A 20,258-nucleotide genomic window follows, 5' to 3' on the forward strand; every position below is an offset into this window, starting at 1 on the left:
CAGCGTGATTCATAACAGTTAAATCTCAGAAGGGACCCAAACGACCATCAGCAGATGAATAGTTAAAGAAAATGTAGTGTTGATAAACAAGAGAGCCCTGCTCTACCATAAAGGATAAACTTGAGTCATTTGTAGGAAAACTGATGCATCCGGAGGAGCAATGTCAATATGAAATCTGGGTCAGGGAAATAATTTGAACTGAACTGGCTGAGATATCGCCATTAACATCTGTGCCCTTGCCTTGCTGCTGGGCTGCTAACTGTAAAGTCCCGCACCAGTCTCACAGCGTCTGCCCTTCCATCCTCCGGGACAACAGCACCTTCACTGCAGAGTGGTGACTGAAACTCCATCAAAAACAAGTAAGTTCACTGCCCCTGCCTCCCAAGCACAAGGTCCTGAGTTCAATCCCCAGTACCAAAAAAAAAAAAAAAAAAAAAAAAAAAAAAAAAAAAAAAAAAAGTAAATTGAGCTGCATGGTCGCACACACCTGTAATCCCAGCACTGGGGAGGCTGAGACAGGATTGCCATGAGTTCAAGGCCAGCCTGAGACATCGTCTTAAAAAACAAAACAAACAAAAGTGAATAGTCCTAAAACTAAAGGTGAACAAAATTCCTCAAAATGGAAACTTCTGCTGTCCCTTTTTGTTTTGTGAGTAGTAGGCCACATAGCATCCAAAGTTAGTTTAAAAATATTTTCATTTTAGCATTCAAAAGAAGTTATCAGAACAGTACTTTCTCTCAAAAGTAACATTTCTCTTTAGAATAAAATCAGGGGTTTTTATTCATCACATTATACTGGCGGATTTGCATAAAAGAGTCACAAGGAATGGGGCCTTAGTAAGGAACTGAGGAAATAAAATATTACAAAAGTGTACGTAAAATAATTTGAATTAATCATATATATTCCCTTTTATGACACAGAACCGCATTGGTACTATTATTTTAAAAGTGAATAAAGGATTTCTTGGTTTAAAATCATCTCTAGCGTACACTAGGATAAGTTGGAATCTCAGTATGACCTAGGACAGTGGTGGTGAACCCACAGCACGTGTGCTGCTGGGCACACAGCCCTCTGAGTGTGGTTGAGAGCCAAGGGCCCCCCACCCTTACCCCCGCCACCCAGGCCAAGGTTTGACAAATTATCAGCATGAACACAACAGCAAGGATCACATTGAGGGCAGCAACTCTCCCGGTGTAAAAATGGCCAACTATGGGTTGTGTAATTATGATTGCTGAGAAAGATATTTTGTAACTATAGTCACTACTATCATGCAAATTCACCAGAGCAAGGCCATCTCAAAAAGCCCTGCCAGGGCTGGGGATGTAGCTGAGCAGCAACGTGCCTGCCTCCGCAAGTACAAGGTCCTGAGTTCGATCCCCAGTACCGCAAAAAAGAAGGAAAGAAAGCCCTACCGAACCTCCTGCTCCTCCCTTGCTTGTGTAGTTAGGGTTAGATTGATGGCTGTTTCCCCCTCCTATAGAAACATGAAAATATAAAAATGGGAGCAAACTTCTGTTTGACTCTTTGAAGGCAGTTTGAATCCCTTGAAGCCACTGGTGATAAAGTTGATTGGCTCCTACTCAGGACTGAGGTCTGTCCGGAGACGCCCCGGCTGTCACGAGACACCCCACCCCCGGCTGTCACACTTCAACAATGATTAATTTGTATCTTTCAATAAAAGTTGTTTATATCACTGAAAGCTCTGTCATTGTATTTTTCTTTAAAAACAAAGATGCTGGTGTACGAGCTGTTTTTCTGAACTAAAACCTCAGTATTAGGGTTTAATTGCAGTGTTGGCATTTTGTGATAAATAAGTGGGCGTTGGGTAGCAGTTTGGGCACTTGCTCTCTGCAAGTTTCACCATCGCTATTGTAGGAGAAGGAAAGACTTATATAAAACTGCAAGGCTATGTTTAGGTAACTTTAAAAGTACATGGAGGCTGGGGATTTTTAGCTCAGTGGTTCCACCGCCTGCCTTGCAAGCTCAAGGACCTGAGTTCAAACCCTGGTGCCAAAAAAAAAAAAAAGCATATGGAAACACACAAGATTTCCACTCAAGCCAGGCGTGGTGGCTCACGCCTGTAATCCCAGCACTAGGGAGGCTGAGGCAGGAGGATCGCTGTGAGTTCGAGACCAGCCTGGGCTACACAGTGAGTTCCAGGTCAGTCTCAATTGTACAGTGAGACCCTGTCTCAAAAAAAAAAAATTCCACTCAACAAGGATATACTGGATTAAATTAGAATGCAGAGGGAACGTTGGGGAAAGATACTTGCATTTTTCAAAAGTGGCAGAGATATATCTAGCACACAAAAGACCAATAATATTAATGGACAATACTTCATTGCAAAAAGAGAGTACATTATATTAGCAAGTAATTTACTGAAATGGTCACCTGGGCCAAAAAAAAGGATATGCCAAAGAAAGCAGAAAAGAAGGAATTATATGAAACACAGCCACTGAGCTTTATTCCATGTATTAATAAAATTTCCCAAATCGGGAGTTACTGTCCAGGGATGCCCAGTGTGGGCCTTTGCTTCCTACCCCATCTGACCACCTCCTTCACTCCTGAGGGGACCAATGTCGGCATGGGCTACTGCTCTGGAAGGCACAGTGCCTGATGTCAGCTCTGCACTTGCAGGGAGCGCAAGAGCAGGGCAGGCGTGGATCTTCCGTCCAGATTTCAAACACTGACTCGGTCAGCCCAAGGGTCCAGGAGGAGCTGTGCAGCAAGGGTGGCGTATTTCATTGACCTTACTAGGGCCAAACTGGAGGGAACTACGGGCCTGGGACTGCTGCAGAGCCTTCTGCTAGTCCAGTGCATAGCAAAGCCGCGGGATGGAGCCAGCCCTAAGACCCGTAAGTGGAGGGCCACTAGCATGGAGCGCAGAACTGCAACAGCCCAATCCTATGGTATCAGTGCACGCCCTGCAGCCTGGCTTGACCTAGGAAACCCCTGAGGCAGGGCTGTCCGGGCACTGTGGTCACAAGCCTTGCCCCGTGTGTCCAGAAGGTGAGGTGGAGTGAACTATCCGAAGACTGGGACCATTTTTGTCATAGGGCAATGAATCTCTTTTACTTGTACCTCCTTTTCATTAGTAGCGATTAAAAATACAATGCACAACAGGGCAGGTTTGGTCTGTTGTCCAGCCCCCCACCCCATGCTCTGGCCGTTGGACCTTCTGTTCAAACAATGGAACTGTTTGTGCTGCAGGATGTTCCTGCACAATGTACCAAAACTTCTGTCCGAGCGATGTAACTGTTTGTGCTGCAGGACGTTCCTGTTCCTGCGGCACGATGCTTGTACCGAAGGTTTCAAGAATGCTCTGCTAAGGCCACCCTTCTGCCTCAGTGAGCATGCTCACCCCCTGCCCTATACATCTGTACATAAAGTTTCCATCTCTGCTTGGGGCTCTGACTCCATGGTGCCAACTCCTCTGGGTCTGCTGGTATAGTAAAGAATCCCTCCGTCACTCCGAGTGCCACTCGACCGCTTTGCCACCAGAGACCCTCAGACAGCCGTGACGCTCGGCTACAACGCCGAGCTGTCGCACTTTTCTGTACCGTCCGTATTTGCAGTACCTGGACTTTACACTCACCCTGGGCAGTAGGCACATGCACTTGACACATCTTGATTGTTTTCTTATTCCCCTTCCCCTTCCTCCCGTACTCAGATAAGGAGTGTTTATTATTTAGTACATCACACAGAGGCACACGACTCGTGTCATCTCTGTTATCAACTGTACAGGCAAACAGAAGCCGACGGAGGAGAGAGGCAGGGCCGTCCGGGTTTGGCCAGAAGACAGTAAATGCACAAAACGCCCAAGAGAAACCACCTTCCAATTCCAAGCTCTAAATCGCCAGAGTCTGGGAGAGTCTTGCCTGCCTTTCCACTCCAGGCTCCCTCTGCTCTTGTGCTCCTTGTAACCCTGATTCGTCCTCAAGGGCCTGAAGGTATCTGGATCCACACTGCTCCGCCCCAGGACAGAGCTTTCTCCGCCGGGTCAGGGCTGTGCTCTCTGGGGAGATTCAGGAAACAAGGGGCCTTTGCGCTGTGCTGGAGGCTAGAGTGAGAGGTGCAGGTCCCTGAGGCTCATCCGAGTCTCTCCTGGCTGTCCCAGACTCTGGAGGCCAGCCCTTGCAGGTGTGCTTCCTGGAAAAGCCCACAGGGGCAGCCTGTGCACGAGGACATACCAGAAATGAGGCGCAGAGCTTCAGTTCAAGGCAGCCGTGACCTGGCTCCTACACTTGCCTGTGAGGCTCACAAGAAAACATCAAGTGAGGGATCCTTCTTTGTTTGCACTCTCGTTCTGGTTACTTCGAGGAAAGGTTCCAGGGAAAGAGGGAGCAGGAGAGAAAGAGTACAGGACAGACTAGGAGAGGTGTGGGTAAAGTCACTCATTCTAGAGGCCCCTCCAGCTGGCCGCTGCCCACCATACTGGCTTGCTCTCTCCGGGTGCCTTATTGAACCGGCCCAGGTGCCCACCGCAGCTGCCAGGTCAAGAGCTTTCACTACCATAATAGTAACTGTGGTTCGGGGAGCACGTAGACGTGGGGAGAGCATGTTTTACGGGCCCCTGGTGCGGGGAGGACAGGGGTACCTCTGAACGGATGCACAGGCAGGCCCACCAGAGGCACTCCCGGCCCCAGACGTCCAGAGTTGATGCCGAGGTCCCCGCTGCAGGTGAGCGTCCTCTGCCATTTTGCTCCTGCTCGTCATTACTGGACCCTAGAGCCGAGTTTCGCATCCAGTACCTGTACGTTTTATGTGCCTCACCGCATTGGGGAGCAGAGCTGGAGTTTATCTTGGCTTTCGTTTTACTCACTCAGTATCAATCACAGAAATTCACTGACATTACTACATGGATGTCAAACTTCTGCCAGGGGCTCTGGTGTGTTGTTTGGTTTGGTTTGGTTTGGTGCTCAATTTCTCCTTGCCTACCTTTTCCCCAGACATAGGTGAGAAGGTTCGTTCATCTTCTTCACTATAAGAAAGGCAGCAGAGAACATTCTCCTACAAAACGTCCTTCCAACGGGTCTGAGAAATCTCCATACGGACCCAGGAGCACGTTTGCTGGGGCAGAATGTGTTCACATTTAAGCTCTTAATTCCGCAATCTACACTTCTGCCAGCAGTGTGCAAGGTTTCTTTTGCAACCAACGTGGGGAGTTTCCTAACCGGGGAAGTGTTCATATACAGTCAAACTCAATTGCTTGCTTTCTCCTGCCTTGTTTCCTTCCTCTCTCTTGCCTTCCTTTTGAGTGTCCTTCCACCTGTCCAACACCTTATGCAACTTTCTACTCAGCTCCTGAGCTCATGTTTGGCATTGCGGTTCCACCTTCTTGATGTTAACTGATTTTTGTTGTTATTGTTCTACATATTATTCCTTTGCCAGATACAGATGATGCAAATATCTTTCCCAATTTTCCATTTGAATGTAACCATGATCTAAGATATCTTTTATTAATTATAAGCTGTAAATGGTTTTTTAATATCTTTTCGCAGCCATCTTGGCATTTGTTTGGTATATTCAAGTCTTTCTCCATCACAAATCACGAAGTTATTTGCCCAAAACTCCTGTATACTGTACTGCAGAGTTTGGAATTTCATGTTTCTATATTGAAGCCATCTGAATCCCACCTTTGCAATATGCTGTCTGTCAAAATCAGATTTACTTTGCTTCAAAATAGTTGGGTTTTTCTGCCACAAAACAAGTGAACTCTGCACTTCCTCGCCTTGATTTGTGTTGTCTGACTTAGTATATCTTTCAGTTTAAATGATGCAGCAGTACATTTTGGATTTTCCTAGAGAGTTTAGTCTGTCTCCATTCTGTTAGAAGTTTTTAGAATATCTGGAAGTATTTTACACATTTGAAATATTTTCAATTTGGGGACCTTTAATCCGATTTGCAGGTATATTCAGATCATCCACAATTGTATTAGTGCTTAAAAGTTTCCTCTTTGAAAATCTTGCTGACTTTTGTTTAAATCCTAGAAATTCCATCCCAGAGCTTTTCAGAGTGTGCTGAGGACCCCAGATCCCTAAGACTTTCTGGGTGCGGGTGAGTCCCTCATTTTCCAGCAACACGTGTGGTGATATTTTCCTCAATTAATCCAGCGTATCTCCACAGACTGAATTAAGAAAGAGATAAGCACAGCTAGCTGTCTCCTTCCAAGCAGATCTGAGACATATTAGCAAAAGCGTTGAATAATTTCAAAGTATTCAACATTTAAATTTGAATATGGCAAAAACTGGAGGTGTAACCAACTTAAACAAAAGTGCTTAGGGTTCTCACGGCTACTGAGTGTACAGGAACTGTGGAGCCTAACTGAGAGCTGTTCTTTCTAATGTATGCTTCTATTGGGAAGTTCCTGTTTTTATATATATGACAAATTCTGAATGGTGAATCCTCATGCAAAACTATGAGAAGCACTATGTGTTTTGCCAGTCGATCTTGTCTTCAGGAACACTGTGTTCCTTATTGTTCGAATGAGTTACATCATGATTCTCTTGTCATCTCTAGCTGATGATCTTGGCTCTGGCGTCCAGAACTCATTCATACACGTCCTTTTCTTGCCTTTGGAGCCATTCATGACTTTCAGTTTCATGGGAAAGAGCAGCAGGCAGTGAGTGCACTTGCCTTGTTCGGGATCCTAAAATAATACCTCTACAGTTGCTCCCTTCGGGGTCCTGTGCACTAGTTTTATGGCACTTGTGCTTACTTGAGGTAAGCATCTCCCTTTGATTTGTGTTCTAAAGAGGCCTTTTAAAAAAACCATTCATAGAAGCAAACTTTTAGAAAATGTACATTTGCCAAGACCAGAATAAGAACGAATTTTCTGCTTGGTGAACTGCTGTGATAAAAGCCCACGCTGGTTTCAGAGGCTAAAGCACTTTGTCAGTGATCGGTCCCCGAAACCATTTAGTTATGATAATGTTTTTCTAGTGCATCCTTGTCTAGAACTGGATTATGCTTATCTTGGATTTTAAAATCTGCATGTATATGTGAAGTGGAACTCTAATTACCTCTTCTTGTAAACATTCTCACCTGGCTTAGAAAAAGATTCCATTAACCTGGTGAAATGGGCTGTGAAGGTTTCTCACGGCTTTTCCCATTCATCTGACGAACATGAGGACGATACTAATCACTTAGCCTAAAAGTTAGTGGAAGCTGGGGATTTCGCTCAGTGGCACCTAACCTGCCTGGCAAGCACAATGTCCTCAGTTCTATCCCAGGTTGTAGAAAGAAAAAAAAACAAGAAGGAAAAGAAAAGAAACAACTTGTTGATGCAAATGGAGTTGTTCTTCAAAAAAACTAAAAGTTAGTGGACTCACTTGCAGATGCGCTGGAGAGATGACTTAGGCAGAGAAGGCCTTTGAATTCCATTTCAACATCCTGACAACTTATTTCAGTCTCTACATCCCCTTTATTCTTGTACCAGACTTGTATTTTTCTAAGGATTTATCTATTGTCTAAAATGTATTAAATAATTTTTTTGCAGGCAAACTTCACTATTACCTGAAACTCTTCCATTCTCAGCCTCGTACAGGCACAGATGGTTCATGTTTCAGGATCAAAAAGTCTTTTTTTTTCTGTAAATAAACTAGAGCAAATTTAGAACTCAGTCTGGGAATCAAATAACAATTTTATTTCCATGTATTTTTAAAATATGCGTGATCACTGTATGATTTCCAATTTTTAACTTTGCCTTTTGCTATAAGCACATTCTTCTAGTTACTTCTCACCTTGGTAATCATTTCAATAGCCTCATTTTGGGGGGTTTTTTGTTTTTTGGTGTTTTTTTTTTTTAAGACAGGGTCCCACTATGTAGTTGAGACTGACCTGGAACTCACTATGTAGCCCAGGGTGGTCTCAAACTCACAGTGATCCTCCTGCCTCAGCCTGCAGAGTGCTGGGATTACTGGTGTGCACCACCACGCCCAGTGCTTCATTTTGGTTTTAATATATATTGGTACTTTTTTCCTGAAATGTCTTGATAAATATTTTGAAACTTTTATATTTCACAGTATGATTTTGGACTAAAATTTGGACTTTCAGTACTTAAATTATTACTTTATACATCTTAATGCAGTTCATCCTTACAACTTAAAACACTGATATGTATTTTACAATGAAAACACATGGATGTGAAAAGCTACTGCTTCTCTGATTTCTAACGTCACTGTTGTGTAATCTATATAATAGTTTTACTTTGGAATAGATGGAAGATTCTTATGTCCTAATACAAGGCCCACTTTTGTAAAAGGTGTGTATTCTGGGAAAAAAATTTAATATTTTAAGGCTTAAGTATAGCTTGGTGGTAGAGCACTTGTCTAGGATGTGTGAGACCTTGTGTCTTATCTCCTGCACAATAAAAATTTTTATTTTGTTTTACAGAAAGCCTCACTATATTCAGTGGCTGACATCTGAATATTATCAACTGCTCAAGAATCAACAAGTGATAAGCTGTATTTCTGAATCTTATCTTAATTTTTTAATTATAATTGTCTATCTGTGCATTATTGATTGAGGTGTTTGTATTTCTATATTGCTGGAGTTGTGTTGACTATTCCTTGACATTTTGGGGAAATATTGATATAGGTGCTTATGATTTCCTGTTGTTTGCTCAGTCCTATTCTAAACAGTATAAATAGCATTTGTGTCTTTGCAAGTGTGTGATTTTCAAAAATTTCAGTATACATTTAGAAGCTGCCTACACTTTCCTTTGGATTAAGATCTAACAGAGCACATTTAAAATATTTATTCTTTAATATCACTATTTATTAATTTATGCCACAGTTAGAGTTTTCTCTATTACCTTTACAATTTTCAAGCCATTTTGCGCAGATGATGATCCAGTCTAGTTCCCTAAATCTCATCTGCTTTGTGTTAGTGGTCATCGAGGAGACTAGATCAATAGTCAACCAAACGTTGCACCTTCTCTTTCTTTTTCAGCTTTAATTGAGTTTATCGGTACATTTTAGGGATACAGCACATTCCATTCATTGTTGGGATCTTGTACGTTTTCATGACAGGTCTTGGTTCTCATTTTTTCCCCTTGTCCCTGCCCTCCCTTCACCCCTCCTCCCCTCCCCATCTTGCACCTCCTTGCTTTGCTTATTTCCTAGCAGTATCACTTAGCTTCTTCCTCCACCTGCTATGCAAGGATTGCTACTTTCATTTTTCCAGTTGACACTGTTTGGGTCAACAGACATCTTACAGCCGGGTTCCTACATCACCTTATCCCATGGCTCAGAAACTGTTCACCCTGGCATAAGATGACCAAGGCTTGCTTCCCTGTTCAGGACGTGAAGCAGACACTGCTGCAGTAAACCTCTGTTCGTCTCAGTGGTGGTAGGGACAAATACTCATGGTTTCCTTGCACTCCTTTCCATCAAGTTTCTGTATAAATGTGCTCAAGGTGAATTTTTCCTAACATCCATCTTTCTTTCTTTTATATTCAGCCATTTCCATCAGTTTCAAGTGAGAAGAAGCGCCTGCTGACAATACAGAACAAAAAGGAGAAGAAACCAGTTAAACTATCAATTAAAAGACAACTCTGAGGGAGAAAAAGAAAACTGAAAAAGCCAACCCCAAATGTATGTTTTCTGGATCCAGCACAGGAGCAAGTATACCAAGCCTAACCAACCCGGCCTGTGCTCAGCGGTCCCAACAGAGTCGGTGCCAATAGAAAATAAGGAGCTAAACTCTGCCTCAAGCCTTGCATGTACCTACTTCATTTTATCTACACAACAGTGCAGAATGAAATGAACCATTATTTTATAGATGAGGGAAATCAGACACCAAAAAGTTCAACGGTTGTTTAACTGAACAGCGTTCCTAAAATGCCATTTGCCCCCCGCATTAAGTTTATTGGTACATCTAAAGCCAACAGTACAGTTACGCTTATCTCACCCCTCACCCCCTTCCCCCTGCCTGTCTGCGGCAGAGCTTTAGCTTTCTCCACCGCACCTCCCTCCGCCCCTGGCCTCTCCAGACGCAGCAGCCTGCCCGGTCGGAATTACAGCACCACGCCCGAGTGCGTCCTCGCCGGCTGCTCCGCCTTCCCGCAGCAGCTGCTGCCAGCGCGCTTCCTGCTCTACCTGCTGACGTACCTCTCACCCCCTTCCCCCTGCCTGTCTGCGGCAGAGCTTTAGCTTTCTCCACCGCACCTCCCTCCGCCCCTGGCCTCTCCAGACGCAGCAGCCTGCCCGGTCGGAATTACAGCACCACGCCCGAGTGCGTCCTCGCCGGCTGCTCCGCCTTCCCGCAGCAGCTGCTGCCAGCGCGCTTCCTGCTCTACCTGCTGACGTACCTGTTCACGCTGCTGGGGAACCTGGTCATCACGACTGCCGCGGCCGGAGCGCGGCTGCACAGGCCCATGTGCCTCTTCCTGTGCGCGCTCTCCGCTTCTGAGATCCTGCTCACCGTTGCCATCACCCGTCGCATGCGGGGTGACCTGCTCTCCCACCACCACTCCATCGCCTCTGCGGCCTGTGCCAACCGGATGTTCCTCTCCTTCACTTTTGGCTGCGCCCACTCCTTCTTGCTCACGGTCGTGGGCTGCGACCGCTCCGTGGCCGTTTGCCATCCATTGCCCTCCAATGTGCTCACGAGCCCCGCCGGCTGTGCCCATCTCGTGGCCTGATCCCGGGCTGGTGGCTCGGTCGTGGGGATGACGGCGACATTGATAGTTTTCCACCTCACCTTCTGCGAAGCTAATGTCATCCACCACATCCTCTGCCATGCGTTTTCCCTGTTGAGGTTGGCCTGTGGGGATGACACAGCCTCCGTCACCGTGGGTGTGATCCTGCTGTGTGTCTTACCCCTGGTCGGCTGTTTATCCTTCATTGTCCCCTCCTGCGTCTTCATTGTGGCTCCCATCCTGAGGACCCCCTCTTCTGAGGGCCGGCACAAGACCTTCTCCACGTGTACATCTCACCTCACTGTGGTGATTGTGCACCATGGCTTTGCCCCCGTGATCTACCTCAAACCCGAGGGACCCCAGTCTATGTACAGTGACGCTCTGACGTCCGCTACCTATACAGTTTTCACCCCCTTCCTCAGCCCAATCATTTTCAGCCTCAGGAACAAGGAGCTGAACAATGCCATAAATAAAACTTTCTACAGAAAATTCTGTCTGTGAAACTCCTAGCGGCCAGGCTTTGGGTGGCGAAGTAGGATAGAGGAAGGCAGATAACCTCCATGGGACTGCTGAAAGGATTCGGGTCTGCGGCAAGACCCGTATCAGTTGGTGTTTGACACATGTCAGCCATTGTTTCTCTGGGCTTCTTTCTTAGGCTCAAGCAATCATGATCTGTTTGTGACCGGGTGTGATGGAGTCCCTCCTCCCATTATTGTACTTAGCATGGTGCCACTTGTCCATGGGCAACATGGGAATTACCCTACGGGCATGCGGATGCTATGTGAATGGCTAATCAAGGAAAAAACTGTCCTTCCCAATACAACAAAGCAATAAGTTAATAATAGTCCTAAGAGTCACGATGCATCAAACCTCTTCTATGTATCAGGCAATATGATCAGTGTCACATGAAAATGATCATTTCATTAAAAGGATTACACAAGAAACATTAAACTACTCATCTCAAAGACAGCTGTTCGCTATTAGCAGTTCCTTACATCTTTGGAGGCTTGTACTGTCGGGGGGATCATACACTGATGCAAGTTCGATGAAAAAAACAAAGGGGTTGGTGTTGAAGAAAGAGTCACACAGGAGAATGGCTTAATTTGAGGATGTGTTCAAGAGCAAAGTTGTGTAAAGGTGATACCAGGAGAGACCACATGTCACACCCAAGTGCTCCCATTCACTGTACAGTCGGAACATTTTCGTTGAGGTGCTACGGGATGAGCTGTGAGGAAAAACATCCAGATGGGACCTCGGCAGCTCTGGCTCCTGTGAAATTCTGTAAGACTGCGAACCCGGAAAGGGGGTGGCCTCTGTGCGGTGTAGATTTTTTCTGGAAGGCCAAGCAGATGGTTGAGGTGGAGGAACGGTGTATGAGTGACTGTCACGTGGTCACCAAATACTGCGCTGTGCACTTCCTAGGCAGCAGTGTGGCTAAGTCACATTGCATTTCTGTGCATCCACATTTAGATAATAGCCACATCTGTGTAACTCATAACTTGAGATGAAAAAAACACGCATCTGAGAGGTTAAACTACTCGGTAAAGACCACTCAGCTATGCAGCAATGAAGGAGGGATAAAAAAATATTCAGGATCAGTCTGGAACTGGTTATCAGGACACACATTTTGTGGGTTCCTGCAAAAGAGGACTGGATTTAAACACAGGAAGGGGCTATAATTAGAAGGAATGGACTCGGGGAGGAAAGGCTTATTTTGGGAGAAGAGCACAGTCTTAGGTAAATACTAATATCTCCAAGCCAGAATGAATCACTGGTTCCAACCAAGTTAATGAGACTCTTTCTACTTCTGATAAAGCTGACTACAGCAGTTTTAGGGTTTGATTTTTATTAGTGCACTCATTCGGCGTTGCGGGCTGAATAGTTCCCCATCCAGCATGATTACCGTGTTCTGTTTTTTGTTTTGTTTTGTTTTTGGTACCGGGAATTGAACACAGGTCCTTGCCCTTGCGAGGCAGGTGACGGCACCACTGAGCTAAATCCCCACCCCCTCATGTTCTGTTTTTTGTTTGTTTGTTTGTTTTATGGTACCGGGGATTGCACTCGGGTCCTTGCTCTTGCAAGGCAGGCCACCGAACCACTGAGCTAAATCCCCGGCCTGATTATCATGTTCTGAATTTGCCCATATACTCTCTTCTTCACCAAACATGACTTTAGCTTGGGACCCAGTTAAAAGGTTTAAAAGGGGGGATTCTCTAGATTATGCAGGTTTGCCCTATGGAATCTTAAAGATCCTTATATCCAGAGACAGATAAAAAGAAAAGATGTATCAACAACAGGAAGAGATTGGAGTCGTATTTGAAAGAGATCATGAACCAGGGATTGTAAGGACCCAGTAGGAGCAGGAAGAGGCAAGATACAAGATTCTCCTCGATCCTCACAAAGGAACCAGCGTTTCTAACATCTCTGCTCAAGCCTAGTGAAATTTATTTCAGAGCTCTGGTCTCCAGAAATACAAGAGAATAAATCTATGTTGTTTTAAATTGGCAGGTTTGCACCATTTTAATATGGAGGATTTGGAAACTAATGCATTAATTAACATTCAAAATGGTGCCCATTGTGAAGTAGTGCACTGGCTTCAGTACCAAAATTAGTTTCAGGATAAAGTCTTAGGCTATTTTTCATACTGAGCAAACAAGCAAGCTGATGAGGTTTATGAGAAACATTGCGCATGTTTGGATTCCACTCAGGAGAAGTCGCAATCTCTCGGCTGCAAGGTTTGCTCTTTGGAGGCAATTCCTTCTGGACTTGTTTGAGGATATGTATTATGTAACCTTTGGAGTACCCATTACAGGTCCTAAGATGCTATTTTCAGTCAACAAAAGGTAGCATATTTTCTAGGAAATTCTCACTGAGTTTGCATTTGTCTGATGACTGGCAGTAACTACAATTCTTTGAGGATCACACACCTGAGTTCTTTTACTTCACAAGCAAGATCATATTAATAGTCTCACTTTCAACAGATAAAAATATATGAATTCAGTTTACTAATGGCTCTTCTCTGAAGTAAAAAAAAAAACTACTGAACCAATCTTAAAAATAGAGCAGAAGCTCTATGGAGTATGACTATAATCCCAGCTTTGGAATTTGAGGCAAGATGACCACAATTTGAGGAAAGTCAGGATAACATAAAAAGGCCCCATCTCAAAATAGAAAGGAGGGGAGACCCAGCTCCATGTGAGACCCTGTGTTCAAACCTCTACTACAAAATGAACAAATTAATGAATGATAAAAAGGAGGGAAGGAATCTGTTTGTGCCCGATATTTTTCTGGCTACTACTAGGGCTAAAATATTTTTTTATAGACAACTAAGTTAAGCAGAAATATTATAGGCAGTCACACAGGGCTGGGCCCTTGAGGTATTCAGAGCAGAGGCTGAGAACACACTATAGCTGTCACTGAAGGTTCATCTGTCAAAGGCCTCAAGATAAAGAGAGAAGGACCAGGCCTGAATGCCTCCTGAGGGATAAGCAATAAATTGAAGATTATACTATAACTGGTATTGTTCTGGAAGGAATTAGTAAGTGACATGTAGGTAGAGATGAGCTGAATGGAAGTAAAATAATAAATGGTTTATTTTGTCAACAAAAAGCCAATCACACTCAAAAAGACGGTGTCAGAGATTGACCCTGTACCGGGTTGTAGCTTTGTTTTTTACAGGTTTTATAGTTATGATCTCATTTAGGTGGTTATATTTTATTTTTTTAGTTTATATTATTTATGTATAAATTATAGTAACAAGACAGCTAACTTTAACCCAGATGTAACTTTTTTTGTAGTTAGGGAGTTTATCTTAAGATTTGTCTAGCTATCTATTTTAGAGTATAGGAAGGGGGTGTTTAAGGTCAGAGACGAGGCCAGATGTCTCATTTTACGGTCAATGCCTCCAGTGTCTGTTAATTTTGAACTAAACAAAGCAGATCGTTGTTAGAGACAGCAGAAGTTATTTTATATATTTTTAATGTTTTGTTGGCTTTTAGATTATTTATACAAATTTTTAAAATTATTTCTCCCTTTGTTCGGGAGGTAACCTTTTTATTGAATTTATATTAATTGTATATAATGGGTAGCTGAGTAAGGAGTGTATAGTAAACTTTATTGGCTCTAAGGACAGGTCAATCATAATGTCAATTGTTTGATGAGGCATCATGGGAGTGGCGTATAAATCTAGCAATCAGAAGCTAATTTTTGGTCTGTCTATAGCAGCAGTGACTGAGCTTTATCAATTAAATCTATCATATCTATTTTTGTATAATTTTGGATGTTTTTTAAAGATATTTTGTATTTTTTGTAGTACAGGAGTTTTTTTATTTTTGGAGGGGGGATTTTTTTAGACCTTTTTGATCTGTGGAATCTATTTGTAACCTCTGAGGCTTATGCCTAGCAGTTGACTGACATTTAATATAAACATGAAAAGCTATTTTTTGTAGTTAGCTTGTTTTTTAAGGCCAAGCTATATATATTTTAAAAGGTTATATTGTCTCTGTTTATAGTTGTCACAGTTGTCAGTATTATGAGTCACAGTAGAACTGTTTAACTATATTTGAGTATTATCTGAACAATATATCTTTTTGTGTGTATATCTCTCACAGTCAAGTAAGTATGATATTAGGGTTTTTATAATGTTTTTTTGATAGGCATTAGAAGGAGTGTAAGGGGGTGTCTTTTTGGTTTTTAAGTTTTAAAAGTTACATATTTGGTATTACATTTATCATCTTTAGGCTTATAAATTTTTAATTTAAAAACAAAATAATCCATAACCATCTGACACAATAAAGGAGTCTATCGTATCTTCAGCAACTCAAGCTAAGGGGCAAGTAGCTCAATTTCTTTTAAAGGGGAAGCACTGGGATCTGTCTGTAGTGATGTCATATTTTTTGAGAGAGGCAAGTCTACCATGCAAAAAACAGCCGATTTGGCAAGCAGTTGTTTTAAGACCAAAACTAAGCAGTTTTTATCAAGATCTGATTGCCGCAGAGCAGAGTGGCTCTCAGGCTGGGTTGTTTAGGCCCTAAAACAGAGCACACAAGGCTCTAAGGTGCCAAAGTCTCAGTCAAAGACAGAGGGAGATAACGTTTTTTGTCTAGAGTTTTTTTGGGGGGGCTAACACTGACTTAGTTGAGGCCACAATAACTCACAAAATTTTTTGAGCATCTTTTGTTCTAATTTTATTTTATAGTCTCTAGTAAATCTCTTATCAAAGCTATTGATCATATATTTATGCACAGTAGGTTTTCATTGTTTAGAGCCCATGATTTATAAATTTTTCATCTGTGTGAGGTGCCTCAAGACAAACACAAAATGGGGTATCATCTTTGGAAAATAGTCTCACTCCCTCAGCTATCTGGCTGTGGGCTTTTTAGCCACTTTTAGGTTTGCTCAGGCTATGGAGAATTTTTTTGTTGCAAGAATCTCTGTTTTGTCTTTTTTAAGTGTGACCACAGACTTATAGGACAGACCCACATAATCTCTCTAACTCCAGGAGGGCTCTTTAAGCACAAGCGCCCCATCTCTGTTTTGGTGTATAGATGAGGCTACCAATGGCTTTTGTAGCTCATTTTATTTGTTTTTAACTAAGTTTTTTTGTTGTTGTTGTTTTGTTTTTTGAAACAGGGTCTCACTATGTAGTTGAGATTGACCTGGAACTCAATTTGTAGCCCAGGCTGGTCTCGAACTCACAGTGATCCTCCTCCTGCCTCAGCCTCCCAAGAGCTGGGATTACAGGTGTGTGCCACCACACCCGGCTCCAAGTTTTATAATATATATAATAATACAAGAAATTAACACATGGGGGGGCTTACAAAGCACAATAACAAATTGAGAGCAACTGAAACCCTCACAAAGAGTGTAGGATGATTAGGCTTGTATTTTATATCTTGTCTAAATGGAGGATATATATCATTAAAAATGGCAGAGGATGGAGGGTAATCAGGCCTCTACTCTGTAATCTGTCTAAACGTTTAATTAAGAACCAAAACAACAGCAAAACAAAGTAGAGGTTGTCTATGGAATGTACAATTTTATTGACTCACCATTTTTTTTTCTGTCTTTGTTTTAGGTTTGAGCAATCTGTGGCCAGCAAGCCAGCCTCTGAGTCTTAGAAAGGGAACCCAGGAAACTCAGGGCTATGCCTCTTTCTTTTTTTTTTCTTTTTTTTTTTTTTTTCTTGCCAATCCACCAAATGTTGTAGAAAGAATTGGTAAGTGACACACACATAGAGAAGCAGAATGGAAGTAAAAAAATAAAAAATAAAAAGTTTATTTTGTCAACAAAAGGTCAATCACTGACACTGCTCTTAGTGTGATTGACCTTTTGTTGACAAAATAAACTTTTTAATATTCAGCTTCTCTATGCGTGCATCACTTAGTAATTCCTTCCACAGCGGTATCACCCGGTCCAATAATGTCTAGCGAGAAAGCAGTCACCCAGGTGGTCGACCAGGGCCTCCAAGTCCATCTTTTCCTTAAAATGCCTTTGTCTTTTCCATGCACCCTTGCTACATGACCTGCTTCCCCATTGGATCAATATCACCTAAGTGGCCCTACTTGTAATCTTATTGGTTGATTATAGTCTTGTCCCACATGTACCCACCTCGTGATTTTTACTCATCTCGTGATTTTGCTCTCTAAAACTTCCTCTATGAAGTGGGTCCACGGCAACCCTCTTGTAGGTCTCCTTTTGCCTCTCAATAAAATTTTCGTACTCTTAACCTCCATTGTTCCTCAGAATTCATTCTTCCATTCTGGGGACATGCACTCTGTGTATCTCACATCTAGCAGGTTGGGAGTTACATTTATTTCCCCTATATCACACTGAACCACTTAGACAGAATCCCTAATCTCAGTATTTACACTTAAGAAGGAAAACACAGATATTCAACAAAACCAAACAGTTGGCATCCCATGATCATCCTTGAATTCAGTATCCTCAGGACTCAACCTACTGCAGACTGAAAATATTTTTTAAATGGCATCTGTACAGGCTTTTTCTCATCATGATTTCCTGAAAATATACCATAATAACTATTTATGTTGTATTAGGTATTCTGAGCCATCCATAAATGATTCAAAGTATACAAGAGGGCTATGTGGATTCTCTGCAAACACCATACCATTTTACACAAGGGATTTTGGCATCCTCATATTTTGGTGTCTGTGGGGTGTCCTGGAACCAGTCCTCATGGATACACAGATTTTATTGTACTAATGAATATGCATATATTATAAAATAGACAAAAGCACTGAAGGAAATAAATCAGCTGCAATGAGGGCTTGTAATGGTGGTGGTGTCTTGGGGGAGAGGGTCAGGGAAAGGCTTCCCGAGGAGGTGATACATCAGACCTAAAGATGTGTAGAAACAGGGGAAAGGGCATCCCAGGTAAAAGCTAGAGCAGGTGTGAAGGTCCAGTGGTCTGAGTGTGCTTATTTTTCACAGGAGGCTGTTGAGGCTGGAGAGCTAGGGAGGGCTCAAGAGTAAATGTGGCTTTTGTGGCCACAGCAATTTGTACAATGTCCTAGGAAGAAGAGGGTTTAATAGAGGGGTATTTTTTGGAGTACCCTTCTGTGAGATCCCTCTTGTTGTTGGACAGAGATGGCCTGAGAGGCTGGGGTGGAGCAAGAAAGAAAACGTTCTCTTTGGAAGGGGATAGAATTTGATCCATGAAAGAGGACACTGGATGGACAGGAAGGTGGAACCAGGGCTGTGAAGACCATGCATGGCCTCTTGCGAACTGGCTGTGGTCCCTAGCAGTGAGCACCGCTGCACCAAGAGCTGATGAGCCTGGGGAGAGGCTGCGCAGAAGTCTACGTGTCTCTGTCTCCACGCACATGTCCTTAATCACCTCTGGGGCTCTGCCTTGGGGACATCAAAGAATACGGCCCAGAGAGGATCGTTAAGGAGGAACTAGAAGAAATGAGGAGTGAGGGGCACAGGGACTTCACAGTGAGCTGAGTGGTGAGGGCTGGGGCTGGGGGTGGGGAATGCAGCCAGAGCAGGATCAGAATGCGGCCGCCTCACCTTTGCAGCATGTGTGGGCCATGAGCCCAAGAATGGCTGTGTTTCCACTGGTGTTTGCACCGATGCATCTTCCAGTTACCACATAAATTAATGGTAACTTCTGTTTTTTGGTTTTTGGAGGGAAAAGAAATATATACGTTTTCCAGCTGAAGAAGAAGAAATGGCAAAAAATATATGAAAAGATGTTCAACATCACTGGTCATTCAAAAGATGCAGATGAAAAACAACACTGAGATTCCACCTCACCCCAGAAAGAATTAAGTGTAATCAAGAAATCGACCAATAATAAATGCTAGCAGGGCTGTGGGGAAAGAGGAACCCTGCACCACTGCTGCTGGGGGTGTAGACTGGTGCAACCACTGTGGACATCAGTGTGGAGATTTCTCAAGAACTAAAAGTAAAGGTTCCACTTAACTCAGCTATGTTACTTCCTGGAATCTTCCCACAGTGATAACACACAGTTGGTAACAGCTAAATCTTGGAAACAACTCAAATGACAATCAGTGGACGAATTGATAAGAGGTGGGGTTTTTCTACCATGGAGTACTACTCAGCCATAAAGAAGGTAAATGGACGCCCCTTGAGACCTTACTCGTAAGTGAAATACATCAGACACACATGTTCAAATAGCACATGGTTTCTCTGGTGTGGGAAACCGAAAATGTCAATAAGGACCAAAATACACAATAGATATTGGGAAATGGAAAGAAAATGTTCAAATGAGAAGCGGCACGAGGGCAAGAGGAGAAGGGAGGGAAAGAAAGGACAAAGAAGAACAGAAGGATAAATGTAAATGAAGAGGGGGAGAAGGGTTGGAGGGAGGGAGGGGAATGGGAAATGAGAAGGAGGATACATCATGTGCGGGTGTTAAGTTCCCTACGTGGGATGTTATCATTACGTAACCCTAAAATGTACCAATAAAATGAAAAGAGAGAAGAAAACTACACAGAGGGCCCAGAAGTCACAACTAACTCCTCTTGGCAAGGTCCCGATCGGTGCTTCTCTTTTTGAACAGCGATCAAAGTTCCAGGACCTGCCGGCTGGACTCTGGTTCCCAGGGCCGGAGGATCCCCGCCGAGACGCTAGGGGAGCCCAGTGCAGGGAGCTCCCACACCTGCTCGGCTTGACCTCAGCCGCGACCCAGCTCGCAGGGGCTGGGCGCCCGCGCGTGCCTCCTCCTCCAACCTCTCACCCTCACCATTCTGCTCACCGGTGCTGCTGGAAGATGCAGCCGCACTCCTGGCACCCGTGGGAGGTCGTGGACGCTCGCTGCCATCCCACTGTTTACTTCTGATGGCTTTTGTGCCCATAATCTGTCTTGCAGGATGTAAAACAAGAAGTCTGGGTCCTGGTCCTGGGTCTGGGAAAATGATACAAGCTTGGCTGCCAGACCAACTTGGTGAAAATTGTTCATAACCACGACCCTCTTTGCTCTCACGTCCTTATATTTGGACCATTTGTAACAAGTTGTCTCCCGAACTTGATTTCTTCTCACCTGCAGTCAGTCCTGCCGCATCCTTCTGACCCAACCCTGTATGCTGGACCCCTCAACAGACCCTCCGGGCCTAAAATACAGCAAGG

The 20,258-nt window shown here is 43.6% G+C and overlaps 1 protein-coding gene across 1 annotated transcript; it reads left to right on the forward strand.

Annotated features, from left to right (window-relative positions):
- Positions 1-4,608: 4,608 nt before the first annotated feature.
- Positions 4,609-11,144, forward strand: LOC104876400 (olfactory receptor 63-like). Its single transcript, XM_033759361.1, is given in 2 exon segments — positions 4,609-4,754; positions 9,887-11,144. Coding segments are annotated over 2 exon segments (1,404 nt in total).
- Positions 11,145-20,258: the final 9,114 nt, after the last annotated feature.

The sequence above is a fragment of the Fukomys damarensis genome, unplaced genomic scaffold (genome assembly GCF_012274545.1).
Source record: "Fukomys damarensis isolate Sample0158 unplaced genomic scaffold, DMR_v1.0_HiC HiC_scaffold_37, whole genome shotgun sequence".
Lineage (NCBI taxonomy): Eukaryota > Metazoa > Chordata > Mammalia > Rodentia > Bathyergidae > Fukomys > Fukomys damarensis.